Source organism: Phocoena sinus, chromosome 7, assembly GCF_008692025.1.
Source record: "Phocoena sinus isolate mPhoSin1 chromosome 7, mPhoSin1.pri, whole genome shotgun sequence".
Lineage (NCBI taxonomy): Eukaryota > Metazoa > Chordata > Mammalia > Artiodactyla > Phocoenidae > Phocoena > Phocoena sinus.
Genome location: NC_045769.1, coordinates 93227139 through 93254769, shown reverse-complemented (window position 1 = coordinate 93254769; position 27631 = coordinate 93227139). Strand labels below are relative to the sequence as shown.

Sequence of the window (27631 nt, the reverse complement as noted above, 5' to 3'; positions counted from 1 at the left end):
TAAATATTTGTTCCATGCGGCTTTTTACTTTGTCTTCTGAAGATACACTTTCCTACGCCAAGGTTGATGCATTAGGATAAGATAGGTTGTAGTATGGGAACAAATGAAACAAACAACTTCAAAATCTCAGCTGTTGAAAGCCACCAGGATCATTCAGTATCCATGTCCATCCTGCGTTGGCTGGGTTTCTTCTTCACTCCAGGATGGGGCAGCCACTATCTGACACATTTTTGGACCCTGTGGTACAGAGAAAGAAAGAGGGGGGCAAGTTACACTCGGGCTCTTAAAGCTGCCACCTAGAAGTGACACATTTCACTTCTGCTCACGTTTCATTGGCTAAAGCAAGTAAGAAGATCACACCTAATTTCCAGGGGCAGGGAAGTGTAGTCATACCACGTGTTCAGGAGCAAAACCTAAAATATTTGGAGAACAGCACTGACAACGTGAGGAGAATAGCGCTGACTCAGACACGCTCTGAGATCAGCTTTCAGAACTTTGGAAGGAAATATAAACTATAGAATGTCTGTTGTAATTTAAGTCAAGATTTTCTCAGGGCAAGGAGATACCATGAGAGAACTTAATACAGGCTCTTGCAGCCACAGTTCTACAAATTACCCAGTAATATTATGTTGTCAACAATCTGTATCTTTGTAGTGTTTCAAATGCCAAGTTTATTATGTGCTAAAAGCGTTCAGTCACTTAAATTTTAACAGCATTTATTTGCAGTAATGCTAAAAACTGGTACATACAGTCCTAATTGAACGGTTCAAATGATTCTGTGTCTAGCATCTCATTTGTCCCTAACATCCTTAATATCTTCTAAGAGCAAAATATCTCTTTTTTCTGCCTGGAGGAACCAGACACGAGGCTGTAAATGCTGAAACTCTGTCTATATGAACAGCTGCAGATACCTTCTTGATTAAATTGCCTGGCCAATTCAATTTAAAAGATCAGTTCTTTATATGATTTGGTTGATTGATTAAATTGACACTGATACATTTAGTTAGAGCAAGTGAACCAGGTTAAGCAATTAGTCAAAAGCCTGTGTCTACTGCAAAAATTTGCCAATAAATATTTTCACATGAAATACTTAGAAAATTGAAGCCAGAATCCATTTGTTACCTCAGATTGTTGTGTAATTTGTATATAGTATTTGTATCATTTAATATGTCATTTATTATATACCATGGTTTTTTTTCTTATTTATAAGACTGCTCTCTAGCAAAATATGAATTTCTTTAAGGCCAGGGTTGATTATCTACTTTGTTACTCCAGCACTAAAGAGAACATTCTGAGGTCATAAAAATGATTTTTTTCTACTTGATAGTGAGCTGTGTATCTCCATCAAGTCTGGATTCAAGATCCCTTTCTAATTCTGACCAGCCTATAAAATGAAGCTTTTGGCCTTGATGACTTTGAATAGCTCATCATCTAAAAGTTCACCAGTAAATTATATTGTTAATTAAGAAAACTGGTTGACACTTAGATGACTTTTTCTGGTAGATGTAATAAACTTTAATACATAATTATGCTGTGAAATATGTGAGTTTTAAGGAATCCAGGAAAACTTTCTCCTTAATGTGACTGTTTGAACTTTGTGCAACTTCTCATTCAGCTGTATTCAGGTATCTGATTAGGTTGTGGGTCCCAAATAAGGTATTTTGTTATCTGCAATACCATAACCATCATTTTATAATGGTTAATATTAGAGAGTCTTTGCTGATGCGTTCTTATATATGTAGTAAAGGTATTTTTCAACGAGTAGGGAGTATTTTCAAAAATATTCTTTTAATAACTCAAAATTTTAAAGGAAGAGATAACGATAACTAAGGTGCTTTCTAGCTCTCCCCTCTCAGGCCCCACAGAAGCCTAAACAAGGTTGGACCCATCTTTGAAAGACTGTATCTTTGAAAGAATGTAACTCCTGTTCATAAGCGGTATTCCCAGGCCAAAATATAAATTCACCAAAGCAAGCTGGCAACCTTATTGAGTTTGCACTACATAGCCACACACTAATGGATTGAGATTTTAAATAAATATTTAACAGTTAGTGTTTCCCTTGAGAACAATGGCAAAGTATTGGTCTAATTTCTCAAGTTCTTTCTTGTGACAATATCAAAACATCTGCCCCCATACTTTCCCCACCTCTCCTAAAGGATATCTACTTTAAACCACTCTGACTTAAGTCATCAGATACTTTTAAGTATAGTACATGTTACTAGATAAATAGTAGAACTAAAATGTGTAAATTAAAATAATAAATCTTTAAATATTGACAAATGAAGGCATGATATCATTTTAACTCAAAAGTTCTCCCAGATCTTCACTTTGAACTAGGGAAGGAGGTGATCAGCATTTTCTTTATCTTCTCCTGATTTTATTTTTGGTAGTATGTTTTCATTATTTCAGCAAAGTGTCAGTAAATAGAACATTCACTGTCTGGGAGGATGTTTGCCATTACTTTACACAGTAGGAAAATATAAGTAAATTAACCTAGGTTATTTCCTCAGGCTTAATGTCATCAATATCGCCTTTCATGTCTTCCAAAACAAGATCTTACTGGGGCAGGGGGAGGAGCAGGGGAGATGTTAGTACTTGAATGCCAGAGAAAAAAATGCACAGCAGGTACTATCCTGGGAAATGGTTTTATCAATGAGACCACTGTGTTAAGAGAGCAGTGTTTCCACCTACGTCTATTGGAGCAATATTTGGGGGTTAGTTATATAGACTGAAGCCAGGTTCCTGGGCTTCAGCCCTATTGGGTGTAAGTCATTCAATAAATTCCTCCAATTATAACATAGAGACTCTATTAGTGGATTCTATTCAGTTCATCTTCATCTATAATATCAACAGATCCTTTTTGAACACCTACTATGTACAATGTATATGGCTTACAGAATCACCATGTTGGATGCATTCTTTATTGATAATTCTGTAATGACTACTTCCTACTGAATTTCATATGCATACAGATAACTAAAATAGAACATGAAAGCATCCCCAGGCTAAGTAATATGATGGTCCAAGCAGTGTATTCTGCATATAAATTATAGCATCAAATATTTTCAGTAGGAAAATTGCTTCTTTCATTGAAGCTAGATTTAGATTTCTGAATGGTGCCAGTTCAGCTAGTCTGTGGTATATTTTATGTAAATGAGTTTTTAAAACATTAGTGAAGTTTCCATAGTCAGGAATTGGAATTCTCTTATGGGAGGTTAACCTTGTAGGTAGTCACATTTGGTCATACTCTGCTTCCAGCAGTTGTAAGTATTAAGTATGTGGGTAGAACTGATCCTTTCCATTATGAGATAGGTATAAGAATATGCAGTTATTAATGGTTCTCACTATGGGCTTTCCTTTGGGGTATACTCTAGCATGAAAATAACTTTTCTGAAAAATAAATGTCACTGTTGCTTAGACCTGTTGAATTTCAGAATTATTTTATACTCACTGAATTTATGACCTTGACTTTCATAGAGATCCTCTGGGTTTATGTCTTATCATAGGGAATAAAAAGAAAACAGTATTGCTAAGAGGCTCTCTAATTAAAATCCATCAGTATGCAAGTATATATGAAAATGATTTAAAATCTCATTAAATTAAAAGGCCATCTGATTCAAAATCTGCTTTAAAATAGGATCTAAATAGGCCCTCAGATATTTACAAGTTATTTATATGAAGTCTCCTGAAATTTCATACTTGAAGCATTTATACCGTGAGAGTTAATTCTGCTTAATTACTAGTCCTGCTGTTTTCATTCAGTAGCAAATGGAATCATTTTGTGACTCAGTTTCTCTGTAAAACTAAGTAATGCCTGTGGCCTATATTTAATCCTACAGTTAGCATTTATTATATACCTAATACTGAATTAACTGTCAAACCTCCTTAGAAAGGACTGTAGAATTGTAACTATGGTAAACAATAGAGAATTTTTAACAATCTCAAATAGACCTTCTTTTTTTCAACCTTAGAAAGAGCCTTCCTGGTGACTTAGGTGTTTGATATACTCTCTCTTATCAGTGAGTATTATTTAGATACTGTAAAGTCATTATACTGTTAATGTAAGAGAAATATAACTATAAAATGAGAGAGAGTGAGAGAGCTTGGAGAGATAGCAAGTGGTGAAAATGGGCCTTATATAAGAAAATGAGTGCCTTTTCCATCATGATATGAAGATAGAAGAAGAATATGGAAATTCATACAGATATATTCATAGGGAATTGAAGGAGTTCTTCTTATTCATTTCTTTCTATTTTTTTCTGGGAAAGAAGAGGTGAGATCTAAGAAGTTTGAAGATAGGTAGAGAAGGTTTGAAAAAGCTGTGACGTGGAATGGGAGTGAGAAGAAAGCTCAGAAGAATCACCAGGCAGTGTGTGGCATTAGCAGTGCCTTAGTCTCCACTTGATGTCCAGCATTCAGAACAGAGTAGGGAAACAGCTGGACCAATCTAGCTCTGAAGTTTTGCCAGACTGGCATGGCAGAAGGAGCAACGGGGCCAGATGGTCTACTTTACTGGCCAGAGAGTCATTGTAGTAATGAAGGCTAAACTGGATAGAGAAAGGGCAGAGTTTTTCATGAGGAAAGACATAAATATTATTGCAGAAGATGAAGTAGTCTATGTGCAAAGATTTCAAGATATAGGAGGGGGAAGGGAAGGAGGAAAACAAGTTAGGGAGGTGGTTCTTGGACTTGATTACACATTAGAATTCTCTGGGGATCTTTGAAAACTACCATTGCCTAGGTCCCGTCCTCTGAGATTTGGTTGAATTAGTCCATAGTATATCCTGGGCAATGGGAACATATTTTACAGCCAAAGTTGAAAACCCTTGTTTAGAGCCTCTTACAAAGAATCTTACAGTTTTTGCAAAGTGGTGGTCACTTTATTTTCAAGGCAATGGAGAATCAGCAAAGGGTTTAAAAAGGGATAGTGTAAATTATCATTTATTCTAGAAAAGTAACTTTTTCCTCAGAGTGACTAACCAATACCAAAAGAGAATGATTAGGAGAAAGGGAGACTAGTGGAGAGAATATTTCAGTATTCTGGGCCAGAAAGAGTATGATCTTGAACCAGGGACGAGCAAAAGAATTATAGAGCAGGGGACGTAGCTGTGATGCTTCAGCATAAGCGCTTATTACACCCATTAATATATGTGTAAAATGATGAAGGCTGGTCTAAGGTAACTGTGAGATTTTTTTTACTTTGGATAATTTGCTAGTTTTAAATTGCTGTATAACAAATTACTGTCGACCTAGCCATTCAAAACATTTATTATCTCACTGTTTGCATGAGTCAAGAGTACAGCCATGGCCTCTCTAAATTCTCCACTTAAGAGTCTCTCCAGGCTATAACCAAGATGTGAACCAAGAGTCAGGTCTCAGCAGAGGTGTGACTGGGGAAAGCTCCTCTTCCAATCTCCCTTGGAATTGTTGGCAGAATTCCTCTTCATGCACCTATAAGGCTGAGACCCCTGTTTTCTTACTAGCTAACAGCCAAGGGCTGCCCTCAGGCCCTAGAGGCTGCTTGCAGCCCCCTACCCTGTGGCCACGCCATAGGCATTTTATGGCATGGCTGTTTGCTTCTTCAAGGCCAGCAGGAGAGCTTCCTTCTCCACAAAAAGGGCCCAGTCTCTCTTTTAAGGGTTTTTACCTGATTAATTCAGGCCCAGCCAGGGCCATCTCCCTTTTGATTAACTCACAATCAGTGATTTGGCATGTTAATAGTATCTGTGCGTTCCCTTCCCCTTTGCCACATACCATAACCTAATCATGGGGCTGACTTCCTATCATATTCACAGATCTTGCCCAAACTCAAAGGGAAGAGATTATACACTCATATACACCAGCGTACCGGAGTCAGATATGTTGCAGTTAATTAAGGTGAGGAATATAAGAGAATCAGAATGTTTTAGGAGGAAACTGGTGGCCTCAGTTTTAGACATGTTGAATTTGGGGGTATTTGGGCACCCAATTAGAGTGGATCAGTAGGTGGCAGAGAAATTAGTAAAGAGATGGGAATTGAGCATACATGTTTGGTAGTGATCGGTGGAGGTGACAGTTAACCATCCAGAGAAAGACTGTAGCAAGAAGTGGGCTGAGGACAGGAGCAAGAGCTAGCAAAGCCAGAACATCTGCATCTGTATTTCAACCCACACCTCTTGATTCCAGTCCAATATCTCATATACAACTTTTCACTATTCCTCTTTCTTTTGATAATATCCTGCTCTTCCTAGTCTGTGGTCCACTCTTTGTCCTCCTCCCACCTCTAAGTCACACTACACAGAAGTGAGAATCAAGATCTTTCTTTGTGATGTCCAGAGAAGCCATACAGATGGCCAGTAGGCACATAAAAATATGCTCAACATCGCTAATGATTAGAGAAATGCAGATCAAAACTATAAAGAGGTACCACTTCACACTGGTCAGAATGACCATCATTAAAAAGTCTACAAGTAACAAGTGCTAGAGAGGGTGTGGAGAAAAGGGAAACCTCCTACACTGTTGGTGGGAATGTAAGTTGGTGCAGTCACTATGGAAAACAGTATGGAGGTTCCTCAGAAAACTAAATATAGAACTACGGTATGATCCAGCAATCCCACTTTTGGGCATATATATGGAGAAATCCATACTTCGAAAAGATACGTGCACCCCAATGTTCATTGCTGCACTATTTACAGTAGCCAAGACAGGGAAACAACCTAAATGTCCATCAACAGATGAATGGATAAAGATGATGTGGTACATATATACAATAGAATACAACTCAGCCATAAAAAAGAATGATATAATGCCATTTGCGGCAGCATGGATGCAACTAGAGATTTTCATACTAAGTGAAGTAACTCAGACAGAGAAAGACAAATACCATATGGTATCACTTATATGTGGAATCTAAAATATGGCACAAATTAACCTATCTACAATACAGAAACAGACTCACAGACAGAGATCAGACTTGTGGTTGCCAAGGGGTAGGGGGAGAGGGATGTACAGGGCGTTTACAGTTGGTAGATGCAAACTATTACATTCAGGATGGATAAACAACAAGGTCCTACTGTATAGCACAGGAAACTGTATCCTGTCTCCTAAGATAAACCATAATGGAAAATAATATAAAAAAAGAATGTGTGTGTGTATACATATATATATACATATATGTATAACTCAGTCACTTTGCTGTACAACATTGTAAATCAACTATACTTCAATTTAAAAAAATAACCTTGCTTTATTTTTAAAAAGGAATCTTTGTGAAAGCCTTGCAGATCACAGGCGCTAAGATTGACTCTATTACGCTCTCTATTCCCAGACAGGGAATTGTAGGTCCATTGGAGGGAGATGGTATCATCATTAGCCCTGAGCTGCTTCATTTCTTCTTTCTTCATTTTCTTTTTATCAGATAGCAAGACTTACTGTGCACTTTTCCCTGCTTCCTCAATCCCAGAATTGTCTATGAAGGAGAAAGATGGCACAAATTTGGAATGCAGAAATAATCATACGTATCTGTCTCTGAAATCTTGTGTCTGTTTATTGAAACCTCTGCAGCATTATTGTTAGGCAGTCTGATCTGTGATAATAGAAACAGAAAGTAAGCTTGATTAGTATATTTTGATCAGACTTTCCTCCATTCTTTTAAATCTTTTTCTTTCAGGTTATATTCAAGAAGAATGTGTCATCCCCTGTCCATTTGATTGCAAGTTAAGTGATTGGTCTAGTTGGGGGTCTTGCAGTTCATCTTGTGTTGGAGTGAGAATTCGATCCAAATGGCTGAAAGAAAAACCGTACAATGGAGGTCGCCCATGTCCCAAACTGGATCTCAAGAATCAGGTAAAGTGCATGAAGCAACAAATACAAAGCTGAAAAAGTATCTCCTTTATTATTTCCTGTTGAAATTGAAGTCATCATCTTGTTATAAGTAGCTCGCAAAAAGTTATTACAAGTTCAGAAGAGTGGATAAGAGGGTACAAATTAATATAATAGAATTAGGAAGAGAAGCCTTGCCCACTTCTAGGCAATGCCGAGAACGACTTGGTAATATTAGAAATAATAATGTGTACAAAAATTAAATCCAGTTGGTTTTTAAATTACCTTGAAATGTCATTTGATTAATCATGATATTATGAAAGGTGTGTGTGTGTGTCATAATGTTGGGAGAATGTCAATTACTTTATGGCTATAGATACAATTAGTGGTCTCATCCACATACTCCAAAAATGGTGTTCTAATTTTCCCACACCTAACTCTTCATACTAATTTTCTTTGTTCCTAATCTTATCAATGTTTCCACAGCTCTTCATGTCTCTTCTGAGCTATTTCTCTACCTTTTCCCCCAAGATCAAAGCTGTTTTCATAAATGGAACCCTAAAGGATACTCTTCCATGTAGATATCTAATAAAATTGCCATCTTGAGCAATCAAAGTTGATTAGAGTATTTCAGTTGGCCTTACCTCCATAATGGAGTCTAAGATTTAATTAAGAATTATAATAAAGAACTGAAATTTCTCCCATGATTGCATACTGTTATTATATTAGGACTGATATATACATTTTAATCAGTTCAATAGGTGGAGTACAAGATGATGATTGTGAAAAGTTCTTTATTCTTAGAGAGGTGAATTGTGTCTTATATGGGTCTGTAGATTCTTTGTGACTCCGGAACTTTTAAGAAAATAGCTACACAGGCTTCTATTCCTAATTCTATTGTGTTCATTTCTGCCCTCTTAACTCCATTTTGATTAGACTTTCTATACAGGTTGTTTAATGGAAGGGAAATCCACGCATCTGTTGTTAATTAATTTGAATAGCGTATCTAGTACTGCTTGTATGTAGATACCATTTGTCATTTCAAGACTGACATCTCTAGCTGTTTTTTTTCCTAAATTTTGATAAAAGACACATAACTCACTGAAAATGAAAAATTATCATACTGGCAAAAAATATTTATGTTCCAAGACAGGGCATAGTATTAGGCGAGTCTTGTTTTTTAAGGTTACGTGGGATAAAGTGATGACCCTGGTTTCTTCCTTCAAAGCAGATGTAAAGCATATTGGGAAAAAAATGATGCAGAGGATTGTAAAATCAACATAAAGGTTGCCAAAAAAACCTTCACAAGTACAGTAGTTTGGGGAAGGGAAAAGTGGGATATGATTAATGAAAACAGGAGAGAAATAATCAGAGCAGAGAGAGTCTGAGGAGAGAAGCCTCTTCATTAGGAAGAAAGGAATAATACAGGTTGATGGTCAAGAGAAGAACTTTCAAATACTCGTATGAAGGTACGAAGGCTATTTGACCTTCCCTAGGGGATTTTCCAGGCATTTAAAAAGGGAAATGACTACTAAGCTTTTATAGTTATAAATAATGTATGAAAATTCTTCTCTCTCCTCAACACAAATGAAACCTGAGCCTTTATAGCACTAGCGTTAAACACTAATTTTAATATGCTAATTTTATGAACTAGGAAATTATCAAGTGAGTAAAAGGACTTCATTGGAGCACAGACACTAAAACTGTATTCTCAGTGTGTATAGGCAAATGCATGGAAATGTGTCTATCAAATTTGAGAGTATGCGTAAGGTAAGGGTACTTGTAAGCCTGTTATGACTTAAAGAAAACTTGTTCTAAACACTTAATCGACATATAAAACTTGTAACCTTAAGAAGTAGTACATGCTGGAAATTAAGCCCAAGTTCAAGACTAATTTAGATAAATCCCATATGTGAAAACTAAGCAGGGGTGGGTTTGTCTGCAGGAGCTGTTTCTAGCTTTTGAGTTCAGGAAGGAAATTGTAGCATTCCAAAGACATTTGTTGTGAATCCTGGGATTTAATTATCAGAATTGAATTTAATTTAATTATCAGAAATCAAATTTAGTGTAGCATATATTCTGATGTAAAGAGGTTTCAGGTATCTAGAATGTATGTGGCTTAAACTTGAATTGGAAAACTTCACCCCAATCCATACTTTACGTTTTAACATAAGTTAATTGATCAAGACAGTAAATCATAAGCCCTCCGTCTCACTTGTAAGTCTGTGAATGTCAAGGAAAAATGCTATTGTAAAAAATCCTAAATTTAAAGGAGATTGTCCCCAGAGCTCTTCCTTTTCTAAAGAAAGCACACTTTTACCTGTAAGTGTATTTGTGGAAAGCTATCTGTGGACTTCATTATGTATTTGCTCTTATACATGGTAGAATCCCCTTTGTGTGTGTGTGTTATATATTGAAATTATTGAAGATATCCCCATTTTCTTAATTCATCTGAATATAAATTGGGTTGTCAGGAATCTTCGTGATTTAGGAAATATTTCTCAGCTTCTATTACTTATGGCAATTCTTCTTTAGAAGAGCTCACTATTTGTTTCCCTAAGCTGGAAATATGATCTAGTGAGAGGTACACCCACTGAGGCTGTTTTTTAAAGTTCAATTTTACTACTGGCCTTAGGTTATTGGTCTCCTTTCCAACTGGTTTTTGGGTCTAGATTTATTTTTCTGTTTTTGGAACCGGATTAATCCTCTCTCATCCATTCACCCATAAGTAAGAGCTTACAAAAAATGTAACCAAATTATAGCAGTAAGAGAGGTACATATCTTTAATACCTGTGAATGAGGAAAATTCAGTATATGGTATATTGAGTCTAACATACTGTTTGTAAAAAAAAAAAAAGAAAAGAAAGAACTTTCTTATGTGTATATATATATTATGCATATACTATGTAAATGTTAGTATACCTGCATGTACTTAATCTTTCTTCTCCTTTGCTTCTCTTTAGAACATGAGGTCTTTCTGAGGGCAAAGTGTGTCTTTCTACTTTTGTAACTCATTCTAGCTCCTGGTACACCATCCTGTGGATTGTCAAATTATATTCATTGGATGCTTTAGCTGAAAAGAAACCTCTCTGGATGAGTGTGTGGCTAGCTCCATAGGAAAAAAAAAAATATCTTAGAACTCTGGTCTCTTAAGCTGCGATTTGTCATTCGAATTGTCAAAACACATGAGCTCTTCTAGGAGAAAGAAAAGAGAACCTCCACATTATTACTGCCCAAAGAGTTTTTCATGATTTGCCTGAAAAATCCTGGGTGTCTGCATCCCCACTGAAATCTAACTCAGTGATATAAATGAAAAGGTTGGTATTACTTACACAAGCTCATAAACTGCTCTGAATCTGTTTGTGAAATCAATATTTATAATCTCTCATAAAAAAACCTCCCTTTTAAACTAAAACCTATCAACACGATAGCTCTTTCTCCAGAAGTGTCAAAGTGACAGCAGTACTTTGGTGGCTTTCTGCTAAGTAGATTTGTGATGATAAATAGCTCGAGCATGCAGCTGACCCAAAGCGTTTATTTAGTTGGAAAACCGCTAAATAGTTTATTGAATTATCAGCTCAGTTGACTGATACCCTTGACTACGCTGTGCCTCATCTAATACATAATGTATTTTAATTTTTTATAGTCTATGATGTGGTGAGTGGCTCTAAGTGCACTTGTACTGGATCTTTATCTAATACATAATGTATTTTAATTTTTTATAGTCTATGATGTGGTGAGTGGATCTAAGTGCACTTGTACTGGATCTTTTTGCTATCTTTTTCCTTGTGGAGTTCTGCTGACTAGAAGATTAGATATAGGGACATTAAAGCTCCATTGGACTTACATTTCCCTTTATGAGTTCTTTACACAATTGAAGGCAAGGGAGTGCCAGGAAATTCTATGTCGTTTATATGTTGCACATTTGTGTGTCCCATGTGCTGGAATAAAAATCTGGCAGTGAGCTTCATTCTCTGTGCTTTTTAAAATGCATCTATTTAAACACAATTTTGAAAGAGTTTTGATTGTGCTTGCAACTGAACAAGTGGATATAAATTAAATATATGGGTTTTCTAGAAACACCTGCTATTTTAAAGGTGTGTCTTCTCTACGAAGAGAAGTGGCCTGAATTTGGAAATACTGAGTATAGTGCTTTTTCTTTCCCATAGCAGGGTAATACTATTTTAAAGAATACTTTCTTTCCAAAGATAAACAGGTATATTTTCGCGAGATCATTTCTCCCTTATAAGGTGGCTTTGGATGAGAAAATTTTCTATAGGGAAGTATCTTATGCTCATTTTGATACTGCTTCATTAATTATGAATAGCATTTTAGGATATGGAAAGAGGATTACTGTCATTCAAACTGAATGTTTGTTTACCCGGAACAATATGGCTCACTTAAAGTTTAATTTGGGGCTTCCCTGGTGGCGCAGTGGTTGAGAGTCCGCCTGCCGATGCAGGGGACACGGGTTCGTGCCCCGGTGCGGGAAGATCCCACGTGCTGCAGAGCGGCTGGGCCCGTGAGCCATGGCCGCTGAGCCTGCACGTCCGGAGCCTGTGCTCCGCAGCGGGAGAGGCCGCAACGGTGAGAGGCCCGCGTACCGCAAAAAAAAAAAAAAAAAAAAAAAAAAAAGTTTAATTTGATATAACCAGTTTTGGCCTCTTGCTTCTTTTGGACCTGCCCGACTTCCACTCGTCCTAACCTAGTCCAAATCATTCCTGGCAGAGTCCTGCTCACCTTGGACTTAGCACTTTGGCAGGAGCTCCAGACTGTAATGGAGCTGGAGGTCATCATCTTGGGCGTTAATACGGAAAGCCCACAGTTATCCATGTTGAAGCACGTTCAGGTGTACCGTTCTTGTGTCGGGAAGTAGGGGTTGGTGACTACACCTTTGAGAAGAACTTGTTTTAATTATGAAATATCATATGTCATAAAATTAAGAGATGCAGAATGATTTATTCTTCAGGGTTACTTGGGAGGATTTAATAAAGGCAGATACTCCTAAAACGTTTTACTTCTCGCCAACATACTAATTATGATAGCAAATTATTATACTGATTATTATACACCACACCCCGTCTCAGAGGCAGAGTGAAATGACTTCTAAAGGCTGGTGTTCATCCATTCATACCCTTTATGCCTGTCTGCCAACGCAAACACCGTGCTCTCAAGTTGTGACATTTCACTAACTGAGCTGCGTGGAGCCTGCAGGAGAGGCAGTTTTTCTATTTTGTTCCTGCCCTGTCACCATTTCCAAGCAAACAAATTATGTTTTCTTCTCAAGAGATTCCTCTCCGCCACACTTGTGTCTACACATACCCTATTCTTGATCATAGGACTACCCCTCATGCTTGTTGAAATCTTTTGCAACTTTGATCATTTTTCTTGAGAACTACCAGAGTCACTCATGAGAACCAATTTTCCCCTACCTGTTGTCCACTCTCTCTTGTCTTTTACTGTGTTTTTTTTTTTATACTGGGTATTGCTACTCTGCACATATTCAAACTCATTTTTAGTTGTTATGCAAGAGGTACCTCTAGAACGTTCTCTACTAAGCTGGCTTGGCAAATGTCCCTAATGCTGTCCCTAGGCAGGGTTTCCAGGATTGGCAGGAGACAGCTATAAAATTGTGAAACAGGCAAATTTTGTCAGATTTTGTCTTTGGAACCCTTTCAATGTGCTGTCATACCTCATATTATCCCTAGCCTCTGAACTCCTGAAGTTCTGAAATATTATAATAGATAACATCAGCCTCAGCAGGAAATCACATCATCTGTATTGGAAATTTTGCAAAACTATCTTCTTAACCAGGGACTTCAAGTAGAAGTGTTTATGTACTTTTCTAGAAAAAAATATTGACAGAACCTACTTTTCAGATCTTTCCTGAATAATCCTGTCTTTTAACCTTTAAATGCAAAATGGAAACTTCCTTCCTCCTCTCATGCATTAAAGAGATAGGGCTCTGACTTTAACCACAAGCATTTAGAATGTTAAACCATGTACTGATGGGAGCGTAGCACCTTCTAAAAATAACTTGCTTAAGACTCCTTTAAAAGAAAGATTCTAAATGGCATGTTCATTCTCTAGATCTTTTTTATCGAGATATAATTGACATATAACACTGTGTACGTTTAAGATGTACACTGTGTGGATTTTTATACATTTATATATTGTAATATGAGTACCACCATAGCATTAGTTAAAACACCTCTCACATCACATAATCATCATTTCCTTTTTGTGGTGATAATAATTAAGGCCTAGTCTCTTAGCCGCTTGGAAATTTATAGTACAGTATTGTTGACTATAATCACTATGCTGTGCATTAGATCTCCGGGACTTATTTATCTACTAATTGCCAGTTTATACCCTTTAGATTTTTCAAGCTTTATCCCACTATTAAATTACCAGAAAGCAAGTTACCTAGGTCCTGACTAGGTCCTGTGATAGATCCCTGCAGAAAAGCACTTGTTGAATCATGATTTAATTCTTCTGTATGACTTAAGAGTCCATATAAAAAGAGTCTCCCTGAGAAGCTTATCTAAATCTTTTGGAATATAGAGTATTGCTTCATAACCTTTACTGATCATAAGAGTAGAAAAATCACCATATGGGTGGGGGAAAAATTGGTATAAAAACAGTTTCCCAGGCTCCTGCTCTGAGTAAGTTCAGGAAAGTGTATTTGTTAACAAAGCTTTGTCTTTGCTCCTTTTTCTGATCAGGCAAATTGAGGAGCACTGCTGATTTGAGAGTCTTGTCACTGAGCCTACCATTTTTGCTGAAGTCAGCTCTGGAAAAGAATTTATCTGCAGTTGACTTAACCTGCCCTTTCTAATATCAACGATGAATACAACCACTAGTTCTTTGCTACTCAAAGCAAGTCTGGGAGGAACCTCCCATTTTGTAGAGGAGGAGACTAAGGCTTAGAGGGGTGTAATTACTTGACCAACTTTACCCACTGACGTGTATAATGGGTTAAGAGTCATTCAGGTCTGAGGTCAAATGCTACCCTGCCATCTTCTAGCTGTGAGAACATGAGAAAATTATTTAACCTTATTGAGTCTCAGTTTCATGTTCTGTCAAATTGAGTCTCAGTTTCATGTTCCGTCAAATGGGTATAACGATAACAACTACCTTATAAGATTATTGTATTAATTAATATAAAATGAAAATAATGTTTCTCGCAAATAGTTAAGTACTTGATAAATGTTAGGATTATGTTTCCGTGGTCTCTAACACATAATTTCTGTTTCCAGTTCAGTTTGTTTTCATCTATATTACCTTTTAGACCTAAGTTATACAGATTGCTTTTCTTTTCATATTTAGCTACTGGAATATTTGAAGTCAAATATTTTAGATGTAATCACTCAGCTTATATATATAGGAAAACCTACTGTCACTGCTTCCTGTATGGGAAGTCTGCTTTATTTTATTTCTCAATATCTCATTTGGCATTGCGTTTTTTTTCCTGGTGGCAAAAAGGGATGTAACTGTTTACATGTTTATAACTAATTTTCTATCAACTTGTGATTCTTTGGATATAAATGTTTTTATTAAGGTGTGTAACAGAAAGATACACAGATCATTATGGGTAGAGCTCTATGACTTCTCACAAATCGAATCTTCCCATTCGATTACTACCCACATCAAGAAATAATACTTTATCGGTATCTCGCGTGCCTCCTTTTGAGCTCCAGCTCCTCCTCTACCACCTTCCTCTCACCAAATAGTGCTACTCTTCAGACTTCTAACAGGATAAATTCGTTTCATCATTTTAAAAAAACCTTTACATAAATGGATTCTGCACTATAATCTTTTGTGTCTGCCTTTTTCTCCTCTGCATGATGTTGGTGAGATTTATCCGTGTTGCGATGTATAGCAATGTTTTGCTCATTTCCATTGCTTTATGTTGTGTCCTTGTATATATCACATTATTAGATTATATATACAACATCTTGTCTGTTCTCATTAATGGATGGACATTTGGGTTGTTTCCAATTTGGGGTTATTACAGATAACCCTGCTGCAACCATTCTTGTATGTGTCTTTGGTGCTCACATGTGTGCATTTCTGTTGCATACAGACCTAAGAGTTGAATTCCTAGGTCATAGGCTATGCATATTTTCAACTTCAGTAGATAATTGGCATTTCATTTTCACTTGTAAACTATCACAGATCTTTCTAAACATAGCTAGTACATAATTCTAGATAATGGCTTGAAATGTGACCTGTCTGACACCATGAAAAGAGGTGTGAAAGCCATACGGATGCATTAAATGTTTATTTTTATTTTATGTTTACAGTCAGGGACCATCTGTACTGTATTCTGTCTGCCTGACCACCCCCACTCCTTCCATTCACACTTACTTAGCTCTACTTTTCCTACTATATGATTTCCTCATTTACTCTTGCTTTTATTTTTTGGCTGTCTCTCCACACCACCCCCCAAAACAGATATACTGCCCAGTTCTCGTTGAGCACCTTGAAAGCTGACAATAGTGTTGTCTTAGGTTGAATTCTCCCAGAAGCAGAGCCTGAGATAGGATTCAAGAGCAAGAATTGTGTTTATCAAGTGCAGGGCACACCATTAGGGTAGAATAAGAAGTGTCACAGGGAAGGGAAGAAACAATATGGTACCTGTGTTACGAAGCCAGGTACCATAGTGGCCACTGAAGCCTAAGCTTGTGGAAGCCTAAACTCTGGGAGACTGTGCAAAACACATGGTTTGATCAGACCCGAAGAGCCAGGAAACTGGATTATTTGTATGGAAATTTCTGAGAGTCCCTCGTAGAGGAGAATGTTCAGTCTATGCACTTTGGGCTAAGCATAGGCAGTCTTCTATTTTGGAAAAAGCTCATAGGCACAGGGATCCAGATACTGGCAGCTGTAATTTAACCAGGGCACAGCGAAAGGTTGCTACTGGTGTCATCCCTCTGTGATTTACAGTACCAAGATGCATTGAAGTTGCTTGGTTGGTATTTTTTGTTTTTTTTAACTGGGGTTATATGTAGTCTGTATAATCCATGTCATAACCAGAAGTCCACTTTTTTCCAATAAAAGCATACGTTACTACAGCCCAGCGGCCGGTGGAATGTGTATTTTGAGTAGTTTGCATTCGGGGTAAAACTAGATTTATCTTTATCTGGCTGTGTAGTCTCATCTGTTCTCCCTTGAAACTGGTCCCATGCCCTTTGTGGATGCTGGACCAAGGTGATGGGAAAGAGGAAATCTGGGTACGGAGACCAAACCACGTCCCGATTCATGAGCTGGAAATAAGATAATTCAACGGGGCTTCAGAACCACCCTACATATATCCTCATTTTTTCCTTTAGGTGTTGTACAGCATATTATATCCCTTTCTCTATGGCTACTACCACATACTGTTTTGTTGGCCTGAAAATAGATATAAGAGGAGGCAGAGCAGGCTGGGACTGGCATGTGAGACTCTTAGGCAGCATTCTCCATGCATGAGAAAAGGGTATCTGTCTGAACACAACTAAGGAGTTCCAGGACAATCATAGTTCGGGTTAGGAAGAAACCTATAAGTATCTAGTCTGCCAGTTCTCAGTCATGGCTGCCCATTTGATTTACTAGAGAGAAGTGTTACATTCCCTACCTCCCCACCCAGACCAACTAAATCAGAATTTGTGCTGATGGTATCCAACAATCTTTCTTAAAATCCTCAGGTGATTCTGATGTGCAGCTAGGGTTGAGAACTGTTGAATGCAGCATCTTGCAAATGAGCTAACTGGAGCTCAGGGAGGTGACATGACACCTAATTACCGCCCAGAACAGGGACCCTGCCTGTCTGTCGTTCCTTTCCTATCTGAACACCTCTTCCATCTGAATGAACACAAGTGCAATAAGAAATGTCAGTGATGTGAATGTGCTCTATCCCTGTGTTATTCACTTAGGAAAACAAGTAGGGGGCCCTCTGACCTCATCCTGCAACATCCTCCCCCCTCACCTCTCTGCCCACTAAAGGCAAATGGCCTTTACCATGAGCAGGTGACCTCTTTTGGGAGATGATTTAACTGATCATAAGGCCTCCAACAACTTCCTTTTCCTGTATGAGGGAACTTACCTGGTGGCTGTGCAAATACCCCTGAAAAGGTGGAAAAATATACTGCATGGATCCGTGGTTTGGAGTGGTATGATACGGTAGTGGATGTATTTTTCTTCGTGTTATTCAACAAATCTCACATGTATGTCCTCATGCTGTATAATTAGGGACATTGGGACAGACATATAAAAATTTAATGTGGCAGGTAAATTATGTGAGTGTATGACATGGACAGGGACTTCTAAGCAACAGTAATTTATTAATGAGCTTTGGTAGCTTTCAAAAAGAGAAGAGGTAAAAACAAAATCGAATTTAGGGTAATCGTAAATGTTTTGGAAGACAACTATAATTCTCTGCATCTGTGCCATTATTCATTCATTCAGCCAACACTTCTAAGAATGAATGATGTGCCAGGAGGAGTTACCGAAGCTCATTTCAACGCCACTCCTCCGAGAGTTTCCATTGGGAACTTGCATTCCCAGAAACTTGAGTGAGGGATTGGGTAGGTTGAAAGTATTAATGGTACCTCATGTAACAAGAAACACAGTGATCATGTGGACTCCAGGACTGGTTGGTTCTGTGGCTCAGCAACGTCATCAGGGACATAGTTTTTTTCAGTCTCTGCTTTGCCGTCATCAGTGTTGGCATGAAGCCAACTGAAGAATGAAGGATGAAACTCAGGATGTTAGCACAATCAGCAGTGCCAGGCGTAGCCTCCTGGTGCAGCAATGACCAAAAGAGTAAGAGAGTGTCTCTCTTTGGGGAATCCTAGGAACAGTACGGTTTTCCCAGAATATCCCCCACTCCCGGCAAGGACTTCACCTCACACCTCAATGACTGAAGTTGGATTTTGTGTCCATTCCTAAACTAATCTCTGGAAGGAGTCATGGGATAAACTTGTTAGCTCAAGCAAGTGTTTTCCAACCAAAACTTTTCTAAACTTCATGACACATATAAAACTATAATATTCATCTGGCAAAGTGGAAAATGTATTCAAAGCTACTTATGTCAGGAGTGAATGGTCTGCGACCCTAGTCTCCATGGGATGGTGCTAGCAATGTCTCAGGCTCCCCTGAAATCCACATAGGAGACCCTGGTATGGTAGGACCCTGCTTCTCGAACTTTCATGTGCATATGAATTACATAACAGAGCTTGCTAAAATGCAGACTCTGATTCAGTAGGTCTGCGGGGACAGACAAAGAGACTGTAATTTTAACAAGCTTCCAGGTGGTGGCAAAATTGCTGGTATACACATTATTCCTTGAGATGCTAACGTGCACCAGCTGGCAGCTCTCTCCTAGACATTACCTGGGGTGGAATGCTTGTTGGAGAGTGAATGAAAATATCTATTATATACTCTTTTTTTTTAATTTTGGAAAATTTATTAATTGTATGTATGTGAAAAAGAAATGCATTGATAACCTCATGCTCTTCAAATAATTACAGTAAATATATGGAAATGAATATCAGGAGTCTCGATTCTTATTTCTTTCTAATTACTTCTTTATAATCTATGCACATACATACACATTTTCCTAATGGAAGCAACCTAAATGTCCACTATATACTCTTAATTTTAACTCTTTTTGGCATTCAATTTGATGAGTGTAATTAGTTTTAAGTAACATTTTCAGCCTTATGTCAAGGTGGAAAAATTAAGTAGTGTTTTTAATTGAATATCTGAAAGTCTATTGTGTTAAGAAATATGACCTAATACTTTCCCTATGAGGATATGAATTGCCTCGACTAGGGCTCTTCCATGACACTTTTTTTTTTTTTTGATAAGGACATCGCTCCATTTTGCAAGTTATTTGGCATAACCAACCTACCAGTGCCTCACTCTAAATGATAAACAAGCAGACTTAAATATCAGATAAGTAATACATTCATACACCATGTGTCTCTCCTGTTTTCTCTACTCTGTGTAGCCCATGCAACATTTTCTTGGGTTATTTATCAATAATTTAAGTCATATTGGAATTATGCATGTACTGGGGAGGGCTCAACAACACTAATGAAGGAAGCCAAGTCTAATATCTCCTTTGGATTTCTCCAGAGTGTTTCGATCCAAGTAAACCTTCTATAGACTATTCAGTGTTGCAGCGCCATTTGGTTTTGTGGGTGACAATAGCAGATGGCAGGAATAAGTAGAGCTGAATATCATTTTGTATGAAGGTGAAATAAGAGCTCATATTTATGGAAAAGAAATCTCTGAAATTGTTCATTTAAAGAGATTTATATATTTAGATTTAGATATATAGCTGCTAGAAAACATTTTAACAGACCCTGAGGGATGATACGTTCAGAATAGGTACAGGTGGAATCTTAGAAAATGAAAACAATGAGACATCAGACACTTAGAGCGTGGTTTCATATGTACATACCCATGTAGTTATCTGTAATGTTCTTCTTATTTGTGTGTCTGTCCTAGTTCATCCTGAGACTTTTAGGCTGCTAGAAGGTAAACATCTTGTTTTCTACTGCCATCATAATTCTTCCAAGGACTGAGCTCTCACAACCATGTCAGTAAATTCCGTGTGCTCCCCTAACAATTAAAAAAAGAAGGAAAGAAAAATATTTTAGAGGCAAATGGATTTTTTATATGTGTATAGAATTTCTGACATGGTGAAACTGTAATATTCTTTGCTCTGAGTAAATTATGAGTCATTGGAGAATAGGCCGAGTGCTGTAGGCTTAATGTTTGTTTCTACCCAGCATACATATTTTGACATCTAATTCCCAATGTGATAGCATTTGGAGATGCGGCCTTTGGAAGGTGATTAGATCATGAGGGTGGAACTCTCATGAATGGAATTAGTGCCCTTATAAAAGACACCCCAGAGAGCTCCCTAAACCCTTTCTCCAAGTGAGGAAACAGAAGAGATGGCTGTCTGTGGACCAGGAAGTAGGCCCTCACCAGACACTGAACCTGCCACCACCTTGATCTTGGACTTCCCAGCCCCCAAAACTGTGAGACATAAGTCTCTGTTGTTTATAAGCCACCCAGTCTATGGTATTTCTGTTATAGAAGCCCTAACTAAACTGTTTAGGTACTTTATGTTCAGATTCCGTTTTTAGCCTTATTATTTACTGCCCTTATGGTTTCATTATGGTGTTTGAATTTATCACTCAGAACTAGCAATTAGACAAGCAGAATCAAGCCCTGGGATCTAGAGTAAGAAGCAAAGTTTAATTTAGTCATTTTGCTATATCAGAATGGTTCATTCTCCTCTCTTTGGTTAAAAGAGATTGCAGCTTTTTGTTAACATCTGAATCGCTAACTGTGTCCACTTTTTAAAAAATGGTGATTTTTCTATGTGTAATCCCTGAAGCCATGTCTATATGAAGCTGAAACAAATGACAAATTCAGTAAAGTCAAGGGAAAAGAATCCATGAAAATGGAACATTTGGTGACCTGAATATAGACCTGTCTGCATTCTGGTTTTTTTTCTCCTTGGAATTTTAAGCATTGGAATTAAAGCCCTCTATGTCTAGGAAATCAAACCAGAAGGATAATTGAGTTAGAATGCTGAATAATTCTGGGGGAACAATTGGTCAAGTTAGCTATTTAATGCTAAATAAGAATAGCAAAGAACTAAGAGAGAGGAACTGAAACAGCTTTGGAATGTAAAAGTGAAATATGGACATCTTGAACTCTATATAGGATAGTCTTTGCATGAATTATTGCCTGTCATTTGAAATGCACATTAATCAGAACTATAGAAAAATCTGTTCTGGCTTATTACTTAATTAAAAGTAAGTTATGAGCATTTTCAATCTTATATAATTTGTATATTTTACAAGTCATGAATTTCCCATAATTCCGTTGGCCTTAATCATCAAAAAAACTATTGCTGTGCTTACGTACAATCGCTGTACATTTTTTTCTACTTTCTAGCAGATGCTACAAAAGAAGGTCTCACAGCTGGTGAAAATTGATATTCAAAAGTATAAAACATGACAGTGGAAAAATTAATTTTCTGGACTCAATGCCCTTGATTCGTGAAAACGTTAAGCTTTCTTCACAGTAAGGCCAGTGGTTTCATTGTGTGGTTGGTGGTGGGCAGATGATAACGTTCTGCTCTATTTTACTTTATGATGAACCAAAGTGGACCAGTTGTTTTTCTAATGAGTTTGTAAGAGATGCTTCAGTGCTGACACATTAGCTGCATCCCTTGGACTGCTATGATGGGGAAGTGAAAAGCAGTTTTAACAACTTGCTAAAATTATCACCATTAGAGTGAATGAATCACTAAAATATATATACCAGATGTTTAAAATGGTTAGATTTGGGAGAAAACATACAATTAATTTACATTTTAGTGCTAAGTACAAATTTTAATTTATTCTGACTAACTACTTTATAGCCCATCCAGAATAACATTTGAAGGAGTTTTGGAAAGGCTGTAAACGAAGTCATAATCAGGAGATGACACTTTATTGGCATAGAAGCAGAAGAGTTTTTGCTCAGAGGGGTTCAGGTTTCACTTGCCCAGAATCTGTTACTGAATAACAGGCTTGGAATCGATATGGGAAGGAGGTTAATCCGCTTAATTACAATTTGTGCCAAAGTTTAATCCCTCCACAGACCAAGTAAATTGTTCTAACTTATATGCACATACTTTATCCTTGCTACAGTAAAGGCACCATGCGAAAGCATAAACAGATTTCCTGATAAGACTTACTATAAAGGAGACTGGCTAGGTGAAAATTGATGGCTGAACTCCAAAACATTTTTTCATAGATGAAAAAACATTCGAAAGTATGAATGCTGTTGAGAGAATGTGTTCAGTGGTCCTAATATAATGCCTGGCTTTGTACTGGGCATTCTCTAAGTAGTAGCTATTATTAGTCACATCATTATTTATGGAAACCCCACCATATTACAAACTTTCTTCAAGCCCAGAGTTCCTAATCTGGTGGTCTGTTGGCAAGCTCTAGATGCCAGAGTGTTATTTGGACTGTTCAGTGTTTGCTACCAGGTGTTAATACTTTTGATTAGTTGTCAAGACTTTTAAAATAGAAAAGTTTGCATGAAAATTTGGATTTCTAAAATCTTTTTTAAAATCAGAATATCTAGCCAGTTTCAGGTGAATCTGTGAATGCCTGTCCTCTTTAAACAGACTCTATCAGTATAATGACCACCTTCCTTCTCTCTCCCCACAGTGCTCCCCTACACCTAGGCCAAGCATCAGTAGCCAGGTTCATCTCTGAATATCTGTGAGCTGGGGAGAGAAGACAAAAAGACACCCACATTTCCTCTGTTTCCATAATTAAGCTACAAACCAAGGCAGAGAACTGTTCTATGAAACACGTTTGTTTTATCATCCGACCTTACCAAATATACCTTCATCACAGCCCAGAAGGCTAAGTTCAGATTTGAGATTCTCAAAATTCTGAGGTGGAATGTGATGCCATTGGGAGATCCAATTTTCAGCCTGTGGTTTGTGCTTCTGGTCTGGCAGCCTCGACTCTGTCCAGACACCCTAGTTCCTCGGACAAGCTGCAGATAGACACCCCCATGCCCAGGCCTAGGGATACTCACGTGGGGATGCAGCCCCACTCCTCAGGAGGACAGATCTGGGGCATGAAGGCGGCTCAGACTCATTTGGCAGAGAATTCTGGGGTCCATGGTTTGTGGAATGTGATCTAACAGACTCTAGAGGGAGGCAGAGAGAAGGCTGCCAGGGGCCTGTCTCTGCAGGCTCTTCACCCATCCGGAAGGGGTACAGCTGGAGGAGGGCAGAGAAGCTTTCTCTGTGCTGAGGGGAAAGCCAAAAGGCAGTACCGTCAGTGACCATTTATGATGAGACTTGCACTACTGCTTTCTTAGGGTACCTTTAAGATGACAACGTTAATTTTGGAATTCAAGTCTCTATCGTAAAACAACATAAATGATAGAAAAATAACTTAGAGAGTTTCAAGAAAATGGAAAAGGCTTCGTTTTCAGATGGAGATTACTCGTATCATATGCCTTGTATTTGCCTGCAGGTGTTTGAGTTTGAGGCCCTTGGTTTAGTCATCCTCCTGCCTAGATTGTAGTGTCTTGCTTATGATACATAGTGGCTGCTAACGATTATTCATGGCTTGTTACAATGCCAGAGTGTGAGATTTGTGGAACACTTATTAAATTATTTCAGTCGAAGTAAGAAAGAAGTTAGGAGAGGTTCATCTAAAATGCCTTCTAGGAAAGTACCCTTAAACCAGTGATGCTCAGCTTTTCTGGTTTTAGTAACCTTTAGACTCTCAAGAAGGAATGAGGATCTCACAGAGCTTTTGTTTATATGGGTTGTGTCTTCTTATGTTTACTGTTCTCTAAATTGAAAATAAGATACTGAAAAAGTATTACTTTATTTAGAAGTAATTAAAATGAAATCCCTTACATGCTAACATTTATTAAAAATAACTATATATTTCAAAGCAAATAGCTGTAAAAAGAGGCACTGTTTTAGATTTTTGCAAATTTCTTTGGTATCTGGCATCACAGAATTCAGCTGAATTCTCAATCTGCTTCTGCATTCAGCCTTTTGTAATAGGTTGCTTTAGTGAAGTACATGAAGAAATTCCAGACTTACGCAGATATGCAGATAGAAAAAGGAAAAGTATTTTAGTAGACCTTTTTGAGGTAACTTTGGATAGTGTTTGGTAATATACACAAACTTGACAGGTGGTAGTTTTTTTCGAAGTTTAGTTGCAGTGTGAAATCTGAAATCATAACAATCCACTTTTTCTACTCTGTTACATTAAAATCCATTGGGCTACCCAGCACTTTGAAGAAATCTTTAATCCATGCACGATTTTGTAACATCGTGCATGGGTCATTTGGAATTTATTTGTCTATTGAGTTATTCTGAAATGTTGACCTATTTCACTACATAGTATCAAAAATTCATATTTATTAATATCGCCACTTATCAGAAAAGTCTCTAAGTATTGGGAAGCTCCCAAGTTTATGGTGACAGATCAAGTTTTCCAAAATTTTAATCTCACTTAACAGCTTGAATTTTAATCATTGCACGCAAATACACTTAGCTGTTTTACTGAAAATGACAGACCCCATTTATTGAGAAATTGTCTGCTAAATATTTAAGTCTCTCTATATAACCAGAGTTTGTCTGCAAAACATTCTTTTAAGTAAAAGTGTTATTCTATGGTCAAAGGAGCTAGTTCAGCCTGTGCCTCAGTCTCACAGTGTGTTTTCTCGACAGAACCAGCAGACTTCAGTACGCGGTAGAAGTGCTTCATGCATTTAAAACTAGGCAGAATATTATAAAGATGTGTAATCAGTGTGTAGTGGTGAGGCATACAATGACAACTAGTACAGTTTTGTGCCACTCCTCGGTTCATTTTAGGGACCAGCACTTTTACCCACCATTGCTTTTGAATTGTTACAAATGTCTTAAGAGCTTTAAAACATGACACCTGTATTATTATGAAAATAATTTTGACCTATAGACTCTCTGGAAGTGTCTCAAGCACTCCCTAGGTATCCACAAACCACACTTTGAAAACCACTACCTTAAAAGTAGAAGGATGAGTGTAGAACCTTCTGAAAGATAGAGGAGGAGAAAACTGCATTTTCCTCTTAGATTTCCCACTTAGTCATATTAAATCCATTATAAAACAACTTGAGGTGTTTTTTTTTTTTAAGAATGCCGCCTAACCTCTTCTTCCAAGACATTGCAATTCTTATGCTGCTCACTTTCAGAAAGCTATTTTCACTGATGACCAAAATCCTTCCTACTGAAGTTTTCATTGTGTTAGTACAGAGTCTTCCCACGTCACTTATAATTCCTCTCTGTAAATACTGCTCTTAAGTTGCTCCTCGATCTTCTGTATTTTTGTTTTTGGTAACTTTCAGCTCTTTAAAAACTTTTGTAAGTCATCGATCAGTCTTTCCCCTTGGATTCTTTTCTTCTTATTCCAGGTCTCATTTAAGTCATCAGACCTGGAAGGAAGAAATGGAATGGCTTCAGGTTTACTTGTCAAAGTCTGAGGCTTTTCTCTCTTTTTTTCCTAGCTTTACTGGTGGCACTTTCTTTCTCCAGCCTCCCAAGATATAGACTACAAAGTCAACTGAACTTGACAAAGATGTATGGGACTGCCAGATATTTCTCAAGAAGTACACTTTTTTTTTTTTTGGCTGCATTGGGTCTTCATTGCTGCACATGGGCTTTCTCTAGTTGTGGCGAGCAGGGGCTACTCTTTGTTGTGGTGTGCGGGCTTCTCATTGTGGTGGCTTCTCTTGTTGTGGAGCATGGACTCTAGGCACATGGGCTTCAGTAGTTGCAGCACACGGACCCTAGAGTACACAGGCTTCAGTAGTTGTGGCGTGTGGGCTCAGTAGTTGTAGCTCGCAGGCTCTAGAGTGCAGGCTCAGTAGTTGTGGTGCACAGGCTTAGTTGCTCCGCAGCATGTGGGATCTTCCTGGACCAGGGATCGAACCTGTGTCCCCTGCATTGGCGGGCGGATTCTTAACCACTGCACCACCAGGGAAGTCTTGAAGTATTCCTTTATATACCCCTGTAAGCTTGGCGTTAGTTCAAAACTCTGATCAAAAGACATACACCTTAGACAATTAAGATTTTTTAAAGTGTTACCTGTATTTTCTTGGCCCATCTTTTGATCTGCTCTAATTAGAGAACCTCTCTTTAGTGTCTTAGGACACAGTTAGAAGGGCCTGGGCGTTGGAGTCTGGTAAACATGTCTTAAAATTTGTAGTCATTTATTTTATTGTTTGATCTCCAGCAAGGTTAAATTCTCAGAATCCCAGTGTCCTGATTATAAATGGTGATAATCGTCTTTACATTATTAGCACATAAAAATAATATAAAGATGCCACAGTCTGTGGCTGTATTAATCCTCAATAAATGATAGCTGTCATTGCTAATGTTAATAAGTCATTCTAAAAGCTCATCTCCCATTTCTACTCACTTTTCCTCTTAGCTCTATGTCATTCTGTCCAAGCGTAAGGCTCACCAGGACTGGGTATTCTTTTTTCAGGGACTCTAAGAAAGAAAGAAGCTCTTTTCAGAAAGGCCAGTGTCCTCAATGTGCTTGAGTGATGTCATTTATTTTTATATATGTATTTCTATCCATCATGTTGGAGTCTCTGTTCTTATGTATTTAACCTTAACGAATGTTAAAGTCGTTGGGCTTTATCACTTATGAAGTACTTCTGGAATGTTCTTTAACATTTGGGATAAGAATAGAGATTAGACTACCATTTGCAATTCTAAAAAGAATATGCTCAGTATACTCTTTCATCTACAGTTTAAAATCATAGTTATCATCTCCATGTTTACAAAAAGTCTGTGCCCATGCTATCTTATAGAGTTTTCAGAAACTCATTTTGATTTATAGTCTATTACACTAATCTAAAATACCAACACAAGATATTTATCATAGTACTCACGTAGTTCTCATCAAATTCTGCATTTCAACAAAAAACTAGCTCTAGGTATTGGATTATTTTATTAACTTCACATGTAGAGTGTTCGACATACTGAGCAATTACTCTGGAGTTCTCTTTATTGAGAAAAGATGAAAATTTTCACTTTTGATTAACCTAAATTGCATGTTTCAAGAACTTTCTAATTAATTATAATTCAAATAGAGATGTTCATTAGTGTTCAGAAGAGGCTACATTTAAGTGCATTCAGTAATGAATTAACAATATTAAAATTTTAACCATGTGAAGGACTGTGGGAAGCATCTAGATTTTTAAAAAGGCAACTTTATAAAGTTTTAAAAAAGAAGTCAGG

At 37.6% G+C, this 27631-nt stretch overlaps 1 protein-coding gene across 1 annotated transcript in view; it reads left to right on the top strand.

Annotated features, from left to right (window-relative positions):
- Nucleotides 1–27631, top strand: part of THSD7B (thrombospondin type 1 domain containing 7B) — a 900946-nt gene that overhangs the window by 678254 nt on the left and 195061 nt on the right. The window contains exon 15 of the mRNA XM_032638606.1: nt 7649–7824. Within this exon, the coding sequence (XP_032494497.1) occupies nt 7649–7824 (176 nt within the window). The remainder of the gene's footprint in view (nt 1–7648; nt 7825–27631) is intronic.